At 48.7% G+C, this 13,738-nt stretch overlaps 4 protein-coding genes and 1 non-coding gene across 5 annotated transcripts; 4 read left to right on the top strand and 1 right to left on the bottom strand.

The window, feature by feature from the left end:
- The first annotated feature begins 945 nt into the window (after positions 1 to 945).
- BKA67DRAFT_552301 (pyridoxamine 5'-phosphate oxidase-domain-containing protein) lies at positions 946 to 2,282 on the top strand. The gene has a single exon (XM_046101831.1). The coding sequence runs from the start codon at positions 1,222 to 1,224 to the stop codon at positions 2,083 to 2,085; it is 864 nt and encodes a 287-aa protein (XP_045960785.1). The 5' UTR covers positions 946 to 1,221; the 3' UTR covers positions 2,086 to 2,282.
- A 471-nt stretch (positions 2,283 to 2,753) lies between these two features.
- BKA67DRAFT_t42 lies at positions 2,754 to 2,840 on the bottom strand. The gene has a single exon. It is a non-coding gene; the product is annotated as a tRNA-Pro (tRNA).
- A 2,791-nt stretch (positions 2,841 to 5,631) lies between these two features.
- On the top strand, positions 5,632 to 9,453 carry BKA67DRAFT_511798 (uncharacterized protein; the record flags this gene model as incomplete). The annotated part of the gene is made up of 1 exon (XM_046097424.1): positions 5,632 to 9,453. One exon carries the CDS (start codon positions 5,632 to 5,634, stop codon positions 9,451 to 9,453), a length of 3,822 nt encoding a protein of 1,273 aa, XP_045960784.1.
- An 809-nt stretch (positions 9,454 to 10,262) lies between these two features.
- BKA67DRAFT_159240 lies at positions 10,263 to 11,936 on the top strand. Its single transcript, XM_046095158.1, has one exon. The coding sequence runs from the start codon at positions 10,411 to 10,413 to the stop codon at positions 11,914 to 11,916; it is 1,506 nt and encodes a 501-aa protein (XP_045960783.1). The 5' UTR covers positions 10,263 to 10,410; the 3' UTR covers positions 11,917 to 11,936.
- Positions 11,937 to 12,580: 644 nt separating this feature from the next.
- Positions 12,581 to 13,188, top strand: BKA67DRAFT_531813 (stress responsive A/B barrel domain-containing protein; the record flags this gene model as incomplete). Its single annotated transcript, XM_046099433.1, has 2 exons — positions 12,581 to 12,685; positions 12,946 to 13,188. 2 exons carry the CDS (start codon positions 12,581 to 12,583, stop codon positions 13,186 to 13,188), a joined length of 348 nt encoding a protein of 115 aa, XP_045960782.1.
- Positions 13,189 to 13,738: the final 550 nt, after the last annotated feature.

The raw sequence follows: 13,738 nt of genomic DNA, 5'->3' as shown, positions 1-13,738 counted from the left end.
GTGTCGTTCGTGATCTACGACCATGTTCCTTGTCGGGATAGCCTTCATCAATGGGGAAAGGTGTCTGTATGAGAGCTTGTGATAATGCTATCGAAGTGTGCGACGAGGAAGATATCTCTGCGAATGTCCATGGTCCGACAACTTAATATGCTTATAAATTGTTTTATTCATATAAGTGCTTCGAAATAAATAATTGGTGATAGATGGAATATGTGTTTTAGATGAACTTAATGCTGAACGGTTATTATATATAAGTAAGGATTTAAAAAGAAGATAAAGAGTAACAAGAATCAAACTACATCAAATCATCTATTAATACAAAGTTAAAGATATAAATTATTATGAAATGATTAGTCAATTTATAAAACACGGTTATAAGTTTTCAAGTTTATTTTTTTATTTTTCCTTTTTGCCTCTCGAATCTTTGCATTTCAAAGAGAGTGTAAACAGTACTTATATTAATTATCATATACTTTTGCTAGACCGTGAGGCTTGAAACCATAGATGCAACTCCTGAGTGGGCTGGCGATGAAGGTGTTGCTATACCAGCTTTTGCCTCATTGTAAGCGTTGGAGCCGCGCTTGGCGCACTGGGCTTCTACTATACGGCTTGCCAATATGGCAATTGTCTCTTCGAGATATGGTGGGCTGTTTTGAAAACGAGTTGCCCAGCAAATAGCAGTTAGTGATGTAATGGGGGCAACGAAAGCAAAGAATATCTATCTAGACTAGCCGCCTCCGGTTTACCGAAGAATTCGATGTCGAATAAGCTCGATTCGCATGTTGTTTATCCAATCCTATCAAAATCGCGGTTGCTGGCTTCTAGCCTTTCATGATTCCAATATGTCCACAACTTGCCAATGCAATCTTACATCAGAAGCAGTTTTATATGACACTTCATTAAAACTTTACTTGAAATTCTCGCGATAGTAGACACGCAAATACAGTGGCCATAAACCCCAAGATTCCGTAATTCTTAATCCCAGTCGGCAAGCTCCGCACGCTAAGCTATTTTCGGGCACGCGATCCTTTCATGATGTGGGTCCAGCATCACGGGAGGCAAGCCGAGGCCGGATCTGATAAACATATCTCTCTCTCAGTCTGTGATTAACAACGGTTTTAGATATCCTCGGAACTTCCACGCACCTAGACAAGTATACTGTTTATAAGTATCCGACACGTTGCCAGGGTTGTTGTTTCAGAAGTCCCAACCTAAACAACCATGAAGCTTTCACGTATACTACCACTCGCTGCTGGCGCCGGCTCCTGCCTGGCCGACCCTTCGGCTGGGCCTCAATACGTCTTCTCCATGCCAGAGGACCAATCTGCAGCTCTCTACAAGATACCAACACCTTACGAATCTGCTGTCCAAGGTCGGCGAATCTTAGCCCTGACACCTCTCGGCACCCTTTCGACCGTATTCCCGGACTCTTCCAAGTCAGCCGTTGAATCCAGCGGCAATGAGATATCGGACTCTGAGAATAGACCTTCTGGTCTCGCGGGTGTGCCTATTGGCTTGATGGACTACATTGCCGATTGCGAGGATGAGGGCAACCCCACCATTCTGGCGATCAACATTGCGACGTCTTTCAAGAACGTCGCTGCTGGGTCAAATATCAGTGTCGGCTTGCAGTGGACACCTCCTTACCCACCGGCGAAAAGGATCACGTCTGTACCTTGCGGAACCCTTGGACGTTGGCTAGGCCAGTGCCACACAGAGGAGGATGACGACAGGAACGAGCAAAAAGAGCCGGTTCCTTACTCAGCTGCTAACCTACCGCGCTTTTCGCTCATCGGATATCTTGAAAAGTTGCCGACGACAGCCAGCTTGGCCTCCTGTTTCGTGAAGGCGCACCCCGATGCCAAGTACTGGCTGCCTGGAAACCGAATTCACGAGGCTGAGTTTGTCAGACTGGTTGTGCAACAGGTCTACTGGATCGGTGGATTTGGCGACCGCGCTTATATTGGCTGGCTGAACCCCGAGGATTGGAGGAACATCACCAAGGACGAATGGGAAAGTGTGAGATTGCCCGGAGAAAAGAAGGGCTGGAAGGAGTGGACGGTTGATTTCTTGCAAGAGCTGTGAGTAAGGACACATGTGACCACCATGTTGTAGTCTTGCTCAAAGCCTGCATGGCCTTGAAGATTCATCCTGCAAAACATAATTACCGTAGTATGCCAAAATCATACTGATGTCTCTAATAGTGTAGTTTTATGGCGATGGCTAAGAGTACGTAGTTTTCATGCTAGATATTTAGTTGACAAACGTCGAACCATCTGTCTCTACAGCTCTTGTTAGGTGATTATATGTATACTTGTATGAACCTGACGACATCTCGACTGGGTGTATATAAGCTGTTGGTATCTTTACATACTATTGATTATGATAAGGTATCTTACAGTGGGCCTTGCCTGATCCGGTAGTGAGGGATGTATTCTATCTACATAATAGTTGAATTGCCTGCTAGGCTTGCGATCTCAACTTCAACGTATTCCAGTTTGGACATAAGACTTACAAGTAGAAGTACATGTCAGAAACAAACAGCAATTCCATCATTAGTCTCCTGGACAAGCCATGTCGCCGCCGCCAAGTAGTCATGCACATGACTTGTATGACCCACATTTCTACAAAGATTTTCTCTGTCTCGAACTCCACGTTGTGGCCGACCAATGGACGAAGCATAACTAATAGAAATTCGAGAGGTCTTGTCCAAGATGAGATAAAAAAGCGGTCTTGACTAGGTCAAGATGTTGGGCCCGAACCCGGGATCGAACCGGGGACCTCTCGCAAATTGCTCAGGTGTACCCTAAGCGAGAATTATACCACTAAACCATCCGGGCTACGAATTGATGACACAGTTAAGCCAAAACAGAGTCCATGTTGATACCATGTGGATCGCCGGAAGAAATTTTATAAGTAGAATATCATGCCATCGGTGGGGATGATTTTCTGTATACCAAGGTGGGCCACGACGATCAGAAGTTCTATGAGGATGGATTAGGGAGATACATATTATGGGGCTATAAGGGTTCGAGAGATGAGCTTAGTGTAGGTACTAGAGTATTGGTGTGTGTGATCAAGGAAGGTCAGTGATACCAAATCTTGAGGGAACCATAATTATCTAAGTAGTTGTTAATGTTGTCAATAGAATATTTATCTACGGGACCAAGGAAGGCCAGACCAGTCAAGTGTTTATGATATCAAAGTCGACGGCCATCTCAGATTTCGACTGTAGTAATCACATATGCGTCGAGAGTCCGCCATGATATTTGGCTGTGCGCTGTTACGCAGTCGTTGCAGTTATATATTCTACTGCTATACCCATTGTAAATGGCCATTAGCGGCCAATAGAGGTGCGGAGACATAGTTTCAACAACAAGAGCCCAAGGTCACGGATGAAGACTCAAGCAAAGGTCGCCATGGTGTCTTGACCTTGAGCCCTGTCTCGTCTCGGTTTTAGAGCCGGAGGTTAGGGAAAAGGATGGTTCTGTTCTGACCGCGCAGAGGAAGATATAAGCAACTTCATACACCTATCGAGTGATCCAATTTAAGGGCCATGATTTTTGAATATTTATTACTAGCTTGGTGCCGTTCTGTATACAGGTATAACGATTTATTAATATATGTTGGTGTGTTTATATATCTCCAGCGTAAGGACCAGGCCGAACAGCAACTCCGCTGGTCCTACCACTAATTTCTTCGATTCATAGGTTATCTTGAGATAAACGGTCGGCGGTAGGTATGTAAAAGGGCCCAGTTAGTAATTTACAAGACTGCTTGTACTTTGCAGACGTGATGAAGCCACTTCCCTACATGGTAAGAGACGGTATCATGTTACCCACGGAGTGTTACAGTATCACTTCCCTGTTTTGAGGTTCAGAGATCTCGAGCAAGAATGACAGAGCCAACATAACCAAAAAAAAAAAAAAAAAAAAAAAAAAAAAAAAAAAAAAACAAGGGGGGTGGGGGGAGACAACATGAAGACACCCGACCATCACGTGGCTCTTTCTTCTTCTTTCTTTTTGTTCATCTTATTTTTGAAGAGAAAGATTGTGATATACACAGCTACTATGACGAGACTTGTGCAATCAATTAGCAAGATATCCGGTGGGAGGGACTATCGGTATTGAGGCGTGGCCGATGAAATTGGTTGATAATCAATTCCAGATTCGATCCCGTCCACGAGATTGGATTGTAGATCATGCAATAATATGCTTACACTAATTAGTTGTTGCAACGTGCAGCACCAATATAGTTGTTTTTGTGTGGCTGAGTACGGTCAAATTCTCATTCTAACTTGACACGGACGCATAATATCGACGTTCGAAACACGAGCAGAGCATAAGACCAGAAAGGTTGAAGGTTCGCTCCGAAGATTCGAAGAATTTGAGAAATCTGGAGCAAGCGCCGGCACACTGGCACTTGATAGAAGGATTGAAATGACGCACATTCTCCCTATCTATGCCAGGCAACACTGCTATTACAGGGAGTTTTTATGAGTTGCGTTTCTTTCCTTGTGATCAGTTCGTGGTTTGGCCGTCTGAAAGCCATCAACCTAGTCATTATCCAAACCCACAGGACAAGCAAAGCACCTGCAGTGTATACTTGGAGGATGCGGCCAAGTTAAGCAGCAACAGGAAGGTGACGGTGGACATGAATACCAAGTGGCTTAGGTAGGCCACGAGTTATATGTTCACTTGTCAGCCGCATATGATGCGCATAGGCCACGATGCAAAAAGAGCTTTCTCGAACTGTGAACAGAGACGCTGGATCAAGGGCTCATGACTGTGCATTGGCTGAACTTTGCGCATGTCTGTCACCTCACCCGCTGATGCAGAAAGCAACAGGCTCGGCTTCTGCCGACTTGGTCAGGGGGGGAACAACGCGTAAGCTGCCTGCCGAAACCTTGTGTCTCAGTACAATGCAGCGGCTAGGCGCCGAGCACGAGGGGCTCATGACTCGTCTTAGGGACCATCACATCAACTAGGTTAAGCGTCGACCGCTGTGCCGCTTGGCTGGGAAAGACGGAGCTGGGAGATGGAGATGACATAGCGGTGCGCTTGGACAGGCCTGTCATCTCACTAGGTTGGCCGGCTGAATGCACGCTAGAACTAGTCTAGAATTCCACCTTTGCGACATTTCTCTTCCGTGCCCGTCAGTACGGGACAGGCCGTTTCTTTTCTCTGCATTCGACAACCCCAGCCTGACGATGGCCTTCATCACCCTTTGACACTGAGGAAAGCACACGGTCCCCTCAGTTGTCGCCTGCGATCCGCGGATGGACGGTAGCTTTGTATTTCCCTGACCCCAGATAATGCCTCCCGCCTCTCGACACTACCGCCGGCCATCTCTCAACTGGTTGCAATAATGGGAAACCCAGAAGCACCGCTGGACAGCGTGCTCCTCGAGCTTCTCCAGGGGGACCGCCGACCGACCTTCGTTGCCCAGTTGCACCAAGATCCGCCCTCGTCAATTTCCCTCGCCTTTGCCAACGCCGCCCTCCAAGCCGACGCGAGACTCCACGACGCTGTCCGCGAGGCTGTCGGCAGCCGCGAAGGCCATTTGTGGAAATGGATCCACGGCGCTACGACCAAGGCAGAAGAAGGAGCCCACAGGACGTCCATGTCCTATATGGACTGCCTCTGGACGCTCTCAGTCTTCCGGGAACGGCATATCATTGTCTCCAGCAATGAGCAACGGCGACCGAGCACTCCTCAACGCCCCCAAATACGACACAATGACAGCAGCCACACCCTCCTGAAGGTCCCCACCAGTTCCGCTAGCCGGGAGGGCGGCGTTTCTACACCAGACGGTGAAGAGGAGTTCACTGTCCCCGGCCTCACGCCAGAGCAAGAAGAACCCTTTGTCCTGACTGTCAACTCCTTCGACTGGTCATCGACACCCCTCGGGCCGATGGTGCACTGGCCTGTACAACTCCAACAGACATTCAATCAGATCCTCGCAGATTCGAGACCGATCGCTTTGTATTGGGGCGACCGCCTAACAATATTGTATAATGAAGCGTTTGCCAAGCTTTGCGGCGCAAAACACCCAGGCCTGCTTGGGAAGCCCCTCGACGACGCCTGGCCTGATTTCAGCGATAAAATCCAGGAGACCATGAGAAACAGCATTAACAAGCGGCGTGCTAGCGACGAAAATGAATGGCGGTTCTTCATCGAGAACGAGGATGGCGGTTCAGAAGAAACCTACCTAAAATGGTCCATCGTTCCAATAATACCAGAGAAGCAGGGGAGGCCTGTTGGCTTCTTACAGCCAGTCAGTGACACCACCAAGATGCACCTTTGGGACCGACGAATGAAGATGCTCATAGACCTCGGCGAATTGTTGGTCACAGCGAGAGATGCAAGATCCTACTGGCGAAAGATGCTTGAGGCATTGGAGACATGCTCGCCAAGCTACGACATTCCTTTGGCCATCCTCTACTCAGTGACGGAAGACCGGAAGACAGCACACGGACATAACAGTGTCTGTCACCTGGAAGGCTCTCTAGGTGTGCCAAAGGGCCACCGACTGATACCCGAAACGATGGCTCTGCTTTCAAGCCAGGAAGGCCTGGGCACGGCGTTCCGATCCGCCATGGAATCACGAAGCCCTACCATTGTCTCGACAAGAGACGGGACACTCCCTGAAGAGCTGCTTCATGATATCCACTGGCGCGGATTCCACGATCCATGTCATGAGGCTATTATTTGTCCAATTCGACCAATAAAAGATGAACGTGTCATGGGCTTGCTTGTACTTGGGCTGAACCCGCGGCGACCGTACGATTCCGAGTATCAGCAGTACATCAATCTCCTAAACCAAAAGCTCACAACAACTCTTGCATCAACCGTTCTGCTTGAGGAAGAAGCTCGGAGAAACAGAAATATCTCTGAGCAAGCGGCAAATGACAGGGCGCAACTTAAGAGCCAGCTTGCAGAGCAAACCCATGTGGTCAATGAGTGGGTATCCAAGTTCCAAGCTATTGCCGAGCTCATTCCAGTGGGCATGTGCTTTGGCGGCCCTGAAGGAGAGATAACCTTTGCCAATGATGCGTGGCACAACATCACTGGCGTTCCTAAATCCAATCGTATAACACAAGAAGAGTTTCTGTCTCGTGTTGTTGAAGAGGATCGTCACAATGTGTCTCGCGCCTATAAGGAAATGAAGGACACCGGGACAGTAAACATCGAATTCAGAATTCACCGCGAGGAAGAGGCGCCGTTGCCACAACCAATTGGAAGCTCTCCAGCCTTCGAAAAGATCGGTCTGGATTTCACTACGGAGACGCGGGAGCGCTATATCAGCGCTGCCCTCAAGGCAGAAGTTGAAGACGACGGTTCGATTGTACGAGTCTTTGCCTGTATGACAGATGTCACTTTGCACAAAAAAGCCGCCGATGCAGCCATCCGAAAGGCTTCTCAAGCAGAGAACCTGAAGAAGCTAGCTGAGAACGCATCAGTTGGCATGTACGAAATGCAAACAGATGGTCGGCTGATTTGGGCCAATAGTACCTTTTTCGAGATGTGTGGCTTGGACCAAGTTGATCTTGCCAAGTACGAGGTACGGCCGTTCGAGTCTTGCGTCGTGGAAGAGGATAAGCCGCTGCTTTACCAAGCCTTGGAAAGATTGACCACCAAAGGAAAGAAGGCTTTTGCGGAGATCCGCCTCAATACGCTGTGGACAGAAGAGGATCACGCAGACAGCAAAATTGTCGCTCCACGATGTATTTTGGCTTCCTTCAGACCAGTCAAAGGAGGTGTCATTGAAACTTTCACGGGCTGTCTTGTCGACATGACCTTACAACGCCAGCAATTCGAGACGGAGAGACAGCGTAAAGATGAAGCCATTGAGTCCAAACGGCAACAAGAGAACTTCATTGACATGACGTCTCACGAAATGAGAAATCCCCTGAGCGCTATTGTCCAGTGTGCAGATTCTGTGGTTGCTTCAAGCTCCAGAGGTGAGCAGATCCTCCGGTCCCAGGATGGTAACAGCAAGGATGAATCATTGCTCTTGAGCAAAGACGACCGAGAGGAGTTGTTACATTTGCTATCCACATGTATCGATAACGCCGAGACTATTGATATATGTGCACAACACCAGAGACATATCGTTGACGATATTCTCACTATGTCTAAGATGGACTCGGATTTGCTCGCCGTAAGCTCAGCCACGGTCGATCCCAGGGTAGTAGCAACGGAGTCACTGAAGATGTTTGAGGTCGAGGCTCGACGAGTGGACATCAATCTCACCATGGCTATCGACAAGGGTTATGATGATCTCAAGATCGACTTTTTAGACTTTGATCCCTCTCGGTTGCGGCAAGTTCTGATCAACTTACTCACCAACGCACTGAAATTCACCAAGACACAAGCAACAAGAAATGTGTCCATCAAGCTCAGTGCTTCGAGGGACCGTCCAACCGATGCCACATCAACCGTTCAATATATACCACACACTACAGATGGCCCAGCCATTCAGACTACACATACCGCGACCGATGCAGATGTAGTGTATCTTACCTTCGAAGTCAAAGATACTGGCCAAGGCCTCACTGCGGAAGAAAAGTCCTCTTTATTCCAGCGCTTTGTCCAAGCATCCCCAAAGACTCACGTCAAATATGGCGGCTCCGGTCTAGGCTTGTTCATTTCCAAGCGCTTGACTGAGATGCTTGGCGGACAAATCGGCGTTGCCTCTCAGCCCGGCCACGGGTCCACGTTTGGTTTCTACATCGCAGCCATTGTCCCAGATAAAGAAGCTCTTCAGGAGGCCAGAGCAACAGCAAAGACCATAGTGCCCGCAGCTGCGACTCCTACCAGCAACACAGCCCCAAAGAATCACAAGTTTACATCGTCGCGACTCCAAACCACTGCAGCCGTGGATAGCCTAGTGAAGGGTGTTTTAATTGTCGAGGACAACCTGATCAACCAGCAGATCACGCGCCGTGGCCTTGTGGATAAGGGCTATAAAATTGAGGTTGCTAACCACGGCCTAGAGGCTTTGGAGAAACTCAAGCTTACAAACAGAATGGGCGGCGAGTTTCCACTAGATGTTGTCATGATGGATATGGAGATGCCTATCATGGATGGCTTGACTTGCACAAGAAACATAAGAGAATTGGAGCGGGATGGGAAGCTGACTGGGCCTCGCATACCGATTATCGCGGTTTCGGCGAATGCAAGAAGTGAACAAATTCAAGAGGCGAAATCCGCTGGCTGCGACGACGTGCTTGTCAAGCCCTACAAGATTCTCGAGCTGATCAAAGTTATGCAGTCGCTCGTTAAACGACTGGACACGCAACAAGTCGCACGAAATGACGAGAAGCCGCAAACCCCAGCAGATGCGCAATCAAGCGTAGAGAAGGTTGAGTCTTCAACCGAGTCACAAGGAGGAACGCGAGGTAGCGAGAAGCTAGGTACCGCGGCGGGCGAGCTGGAGACGAGTGAATGAGGGTGTGGCAAGACTCGGCCGAGAAGATCTATGTTGCAGGAGAAGATGGCGAAGATCTTGGACTTCTGCGGCCTTGGCCGACGTCTGACGCCACAGAACGGAAACGAAGAAGAGCCACGCGGTGGTCAGCGATAGCCATTGAGCTTTTTGCCATGAAACTTTCTGATAATGATACCCCTGTTGCAGTAGGGCAAGAAAACACGAGCTGTTGATCTGGAAAAGTCCTGGTTAGGAAGAGGAATATTGGAGCTATTCGCGCCATATTGCTGAATACATGAGATTTGACCATCCAAAACATTTGCTTCGTGATGAACTAATCCATTTGTTTACATTCTCGAATATCACGCCCTCTGGATTGTTGGCTTTTCTGCTTAGGTCCGTCACCGATTCTGCCTAAAATCGACCTGCTCAGTGTTAAGCGTCGAACCCTAACTTAGATGATCGTGAGGTGCTGAGAATGACATATTCCAACGGGGCCGTTCGTTGATTTCTTTTATGAACATCATCAATGACCGGACCCCCTGGCATATTGGCCGTTGGTCGTGGTTATGTGACTCGTTGTAGTTGATAACGGAATAGACATATGGCTCGATGAGCTCATACTTTCTGCGACCAGCATACATGCCATAACGTGTAAGAATGTCAGCAATGTCATCCGCAATGTCTGAACCGAATTCTCGCTGGCCGCGGCAAAGACTTAAACTTGCTTCGTTGCCAAGCTATAGCGGGGCGCTGTCAAATGCGCAAATGCTCAAGTGCGACAATGACGTTATTAGCGGCAGCGCCGCTTCACTCAGCTATCGTGCCAAGCCTGCTTCTCCTAGCCGTGAATCAACCACCAGAGGCTCAGCATCTCCGGTGGCAAGAATGGCTGTCCCTTATGATGTAGCGATTCCCTGAAAATATCATGTCGCACTGACGGGTTACGCGAGGACCTCCTTCTATACATTTCCATCAATGCTCGTAACACTACCTACGCAAAGCAGCATGGCACGTCTTCGTACACGCCTTGCTATCCGTTACATCATTTGTGTTTTAATCACCATGTACGCCACGAAACGCTGGCTCGCGGGCCAGCCCCTATTGTCCGATGCCCTTCCTTCCTACTCAGGTCCCTACGACGTCGGTACCGTCGATATAGAAGTGCCGGCAGCGCACCCTCGGAAGTTTAGTGATGTCGTCCACAGGGAGACTGGCGATGCGGCGTTCGAACTCGAGACTGTCATGTTTAGTATATTTTACCCTTCCGAGAAAGGAGTGAAGGGCAAGGGAGCGAAACACATGTGGATCCCGGAATCTGGCAAGTTGTACGCCGAGGGCTATGCACGCTTTGCTGGAATCAACACTTGGTTTACAAACAAGCTGTTCGAAGGTAGCCTGTGGTCACTGGTCGGATCTACGACAATCCCAGCCGAGGTCGACGTCCCGATACAAGGTGCCGAATGGCTTGGGAAGAGTGAGGTCGTCAAAAAGGAGGAAGGCCAGGCAATACTGGCTGGGGATACGAAAGAGACCAAGAAAGAGCAGTTTCCAATTGTCGTATTTTCCCACGGTATGGCATCAGGTCGAACGAGCTACACGCATTATCTTGGCGAGCTGGCCTCTCGTGGCTATATTGTGGCTGCTGTCGAGCACAGAGATGGCAGCGGACCCGGAACAATCGTGTACAGGGCAGATGGCACACAGAAGACCGTCTTCCACGCACCCGCAGATGCGCTCGTTCCTATTCCTGACACCGAAGAACTCAAGAAGGTACAACTGTCCCTGCGCGAAGCTGAGATTGAGGAGACTATCCGCGTTCTCAGGGCCATAAACAACGGAGATGGCCAAGACATCCACCGCGCGAACACACGAAAAGAAGGCGACACGCTGGTTCATTGGCACCAGCGCCTCAACTTTGATCAGGTTATCATGGCAGGCCATTCGTACGGCGCAACCGGCGCAATGCAAGCGCTCAAGGGTGCACCCACCGAGCTGCGACCTTTCATAGGCGGCATCGCTCTCGACCCCGGCAAGAACTCGGGACCTCTGAACTCCAATATTGATGTCCCGTTGCTCGTGATCCACTCGCAATCCTGGTCCGCGAAACGCTCAATCTTTTTCGGGCGACCACACTTCGATACCGTTAAGGGAGTTGTGGAGAGTATCAGGGACAAATTCCACGGTGGCAAGAAAGCTGGGTGGTTCCTGACGTCGAAGCAGACTAGTCACCCATCGGTCACGGATGCACCGCTCATTGAACCTACGATCCTGGGCTGGACCACGGGTGCCACAGTCGATGTCAAGGAGGGATTGATGCAGTATGTGCTCATTTCCAAGGACTTCTTGACCTACCTGGTTGATGGCAAAACCCATGGTGCTCTTAATGAGCCTGTAAGCCACCCGAAATACAATCAAGAAATCAGGAAACTTCCAGCGGGTATGGGCAAGTTCTGGCAGGTGCATGTCAGTCCCATCGAATAGCTTCGATATATTATAATAGATGTGGTGTATTGGTAAAGGGTTAGAATATGTTTAAAGGAAGACTGGTGTTTGACTGGTATATTGGAGTTGACGACGTCGAAGTGTTTGTTCTCCTGCGCCTGAAGCAGTTGAAGCGCTCCGTAACCCCCCCACCGGAACCCCGTCGCCACAATCGCTGTAGTCTCGCTGCATGCATCATATCAGCTACAAATCCGGAATCACATATTGAAGGAGTCAATTCTATGTTAAAGGTTGATCAAGTGCACCGCCAAGCGATTATGTGGATTATGATATTGATACTAGATTTTTCTTTTTCCCTTCTTCTTTTAATAAAATTTTTTTTTTTGGATCAAGCAGCAGGCCATTTAATCGATTGTAGGCAGGACTTCGAAATTATGACACTCTGGTTTGGATGCAAAAGCCCTTATACACCCAACGGATGTCCACTGCGGAGTCCTCCGAGGCTATCCGCCGAGGTATAATAACAAGTATACATCAGCACTCCGATGCATTTGTCTCTTGCCATTATCTTGGTCCTTTCATCCAGTAGATGTTATTCTCAAAGCTCGCTAACTTAGCACATTAAGCAGTGAGTTCACAACATATATCATGGGAACGTCACCGTCAGTTGTGCAAGGCTTACACCCAGATTTCAGAAACCACTATGGCCGGCCGCATTCATAGAGTGACTATGTTCAAGGTCCCTGAGCCTGAGGATCAGAAGAAGTTGATTGAAGCATACAAAACCCTCAACAAGTCCCAGCAAAAGGTCAGTCTCTCTTCACATCAATACCGCAGATGTTAAGAGTTCTTGTTCTCGATTTCTGCCGTCTGGGGCGATCTTTGTTAGCCCCCATGCCTCTAGCGCCCCCGTGTGCCTAATTAGGCAATTCCCAGAGCTCTATCCATGTAGTTCGCGGCCCTCTCGCAGGGGCTCACAGCATACACATTGCCCTCATGTATCGACTATCGCCCATTTCACTACACACAACAACAATGAAACAGATGGTGGACTGATGAAGAAAACAGAATGGCAAGCCGTATATCTTGTCGCTGAACGCAGGCATTGCCATGGACGATGCTCGCTCGCAGGGGTTCACAGTGGTCAGTAAGACAGATTTTGCCAGTCTAGATGACATGAAGTACTACGACGACAAGTGCGAGGCGCACGCGGCGCTCAAGGCTTTTGCGAAGGGGAACCTGAAGATTCAAGGTGGTCCGTCAGGAGTCTTGACTGTTTATTTCGAGCCAACAGCTACAGGCTCTACTTGAAGGACGAATATAGAGCTCTGGGGGGGTGGAAATGACCTGTAATAACATGGTTGCATGGATGCGTCAAGGCAACCATGATGCGCATTGCAGAACTTTGCTTTTTTAGGCACACCTTCACAATTTTGTTAGCTGCAGCATCTACCGAGCATTGCAGTGCATTTGGCTTTTGTAAATTCACAGGTCACTGGTAACTCTCTCACGGTCTCTGTCTGCCCCTCATCGAGGCTGTGCCACGTTGTCTTGTCAGTTGACTCACATCTCTGGCCAAACAAGTTAGCTTTTCAACAGACGGAGACTCTCCAATGCTGATAAAAAGCCAGTTCAGACCTTTGTCTTATCTGAGCGTTGATTGAATGAGTGGCAAGTTTAATTAATTGGCCAGTGGCTGACACATTGACCTGTTGTTATTCCTAGAGGTTTTTGGTTGCTGCCTGTCGGCCTCAAACGGATTGACAGCCTTATGTTCAGAACAACGTCAGCAACCACAGGGCTTTCTCAATGTTTATCACGTTTATAGAACTATTCCACCATCAAAGATTGTAAATGCCTG

This window comes from Truncatella angustata (genome assembly GCF_020726525.1).
Source record: "Truncatella angustata strain MPI-SDFR-AT-0073 chromosome Unknown BKA67scaffold_2, whole genome shotgun sequence".
In the NCBI taxonomy this organism is placed as follows: Eukaryota; Fungi; Ascomycota; class Sordariomycetes; order Amphisphaeriales; family Sporocadaceae; genus Truncatella; species Truncatella angustata.
The sequence above is the reverse complement of the archived record's forward strand: the minus strand, read 5'-3'. Positions and strand labels throughout refer to the sequence as shown.

What these genes read in the sequence shown, in the direction of transcription:
- BKA67DRAFT_552301 (XM_046101831.1), top strand. Translation starts at nt 1,222, where the DNA reads ATGAAGCTTTCACGTATACTACCACTCGCTGCTGGCGCCGGCTCCTGC.
- BKA67DRAFT_159240 (XM_046095158.1), top strand. Translation starts at nt 10,411, where the DNA reads ATGCTCGTAACACTACCTACGCAAAGCAGCATGGCACGTCTTCGTACA.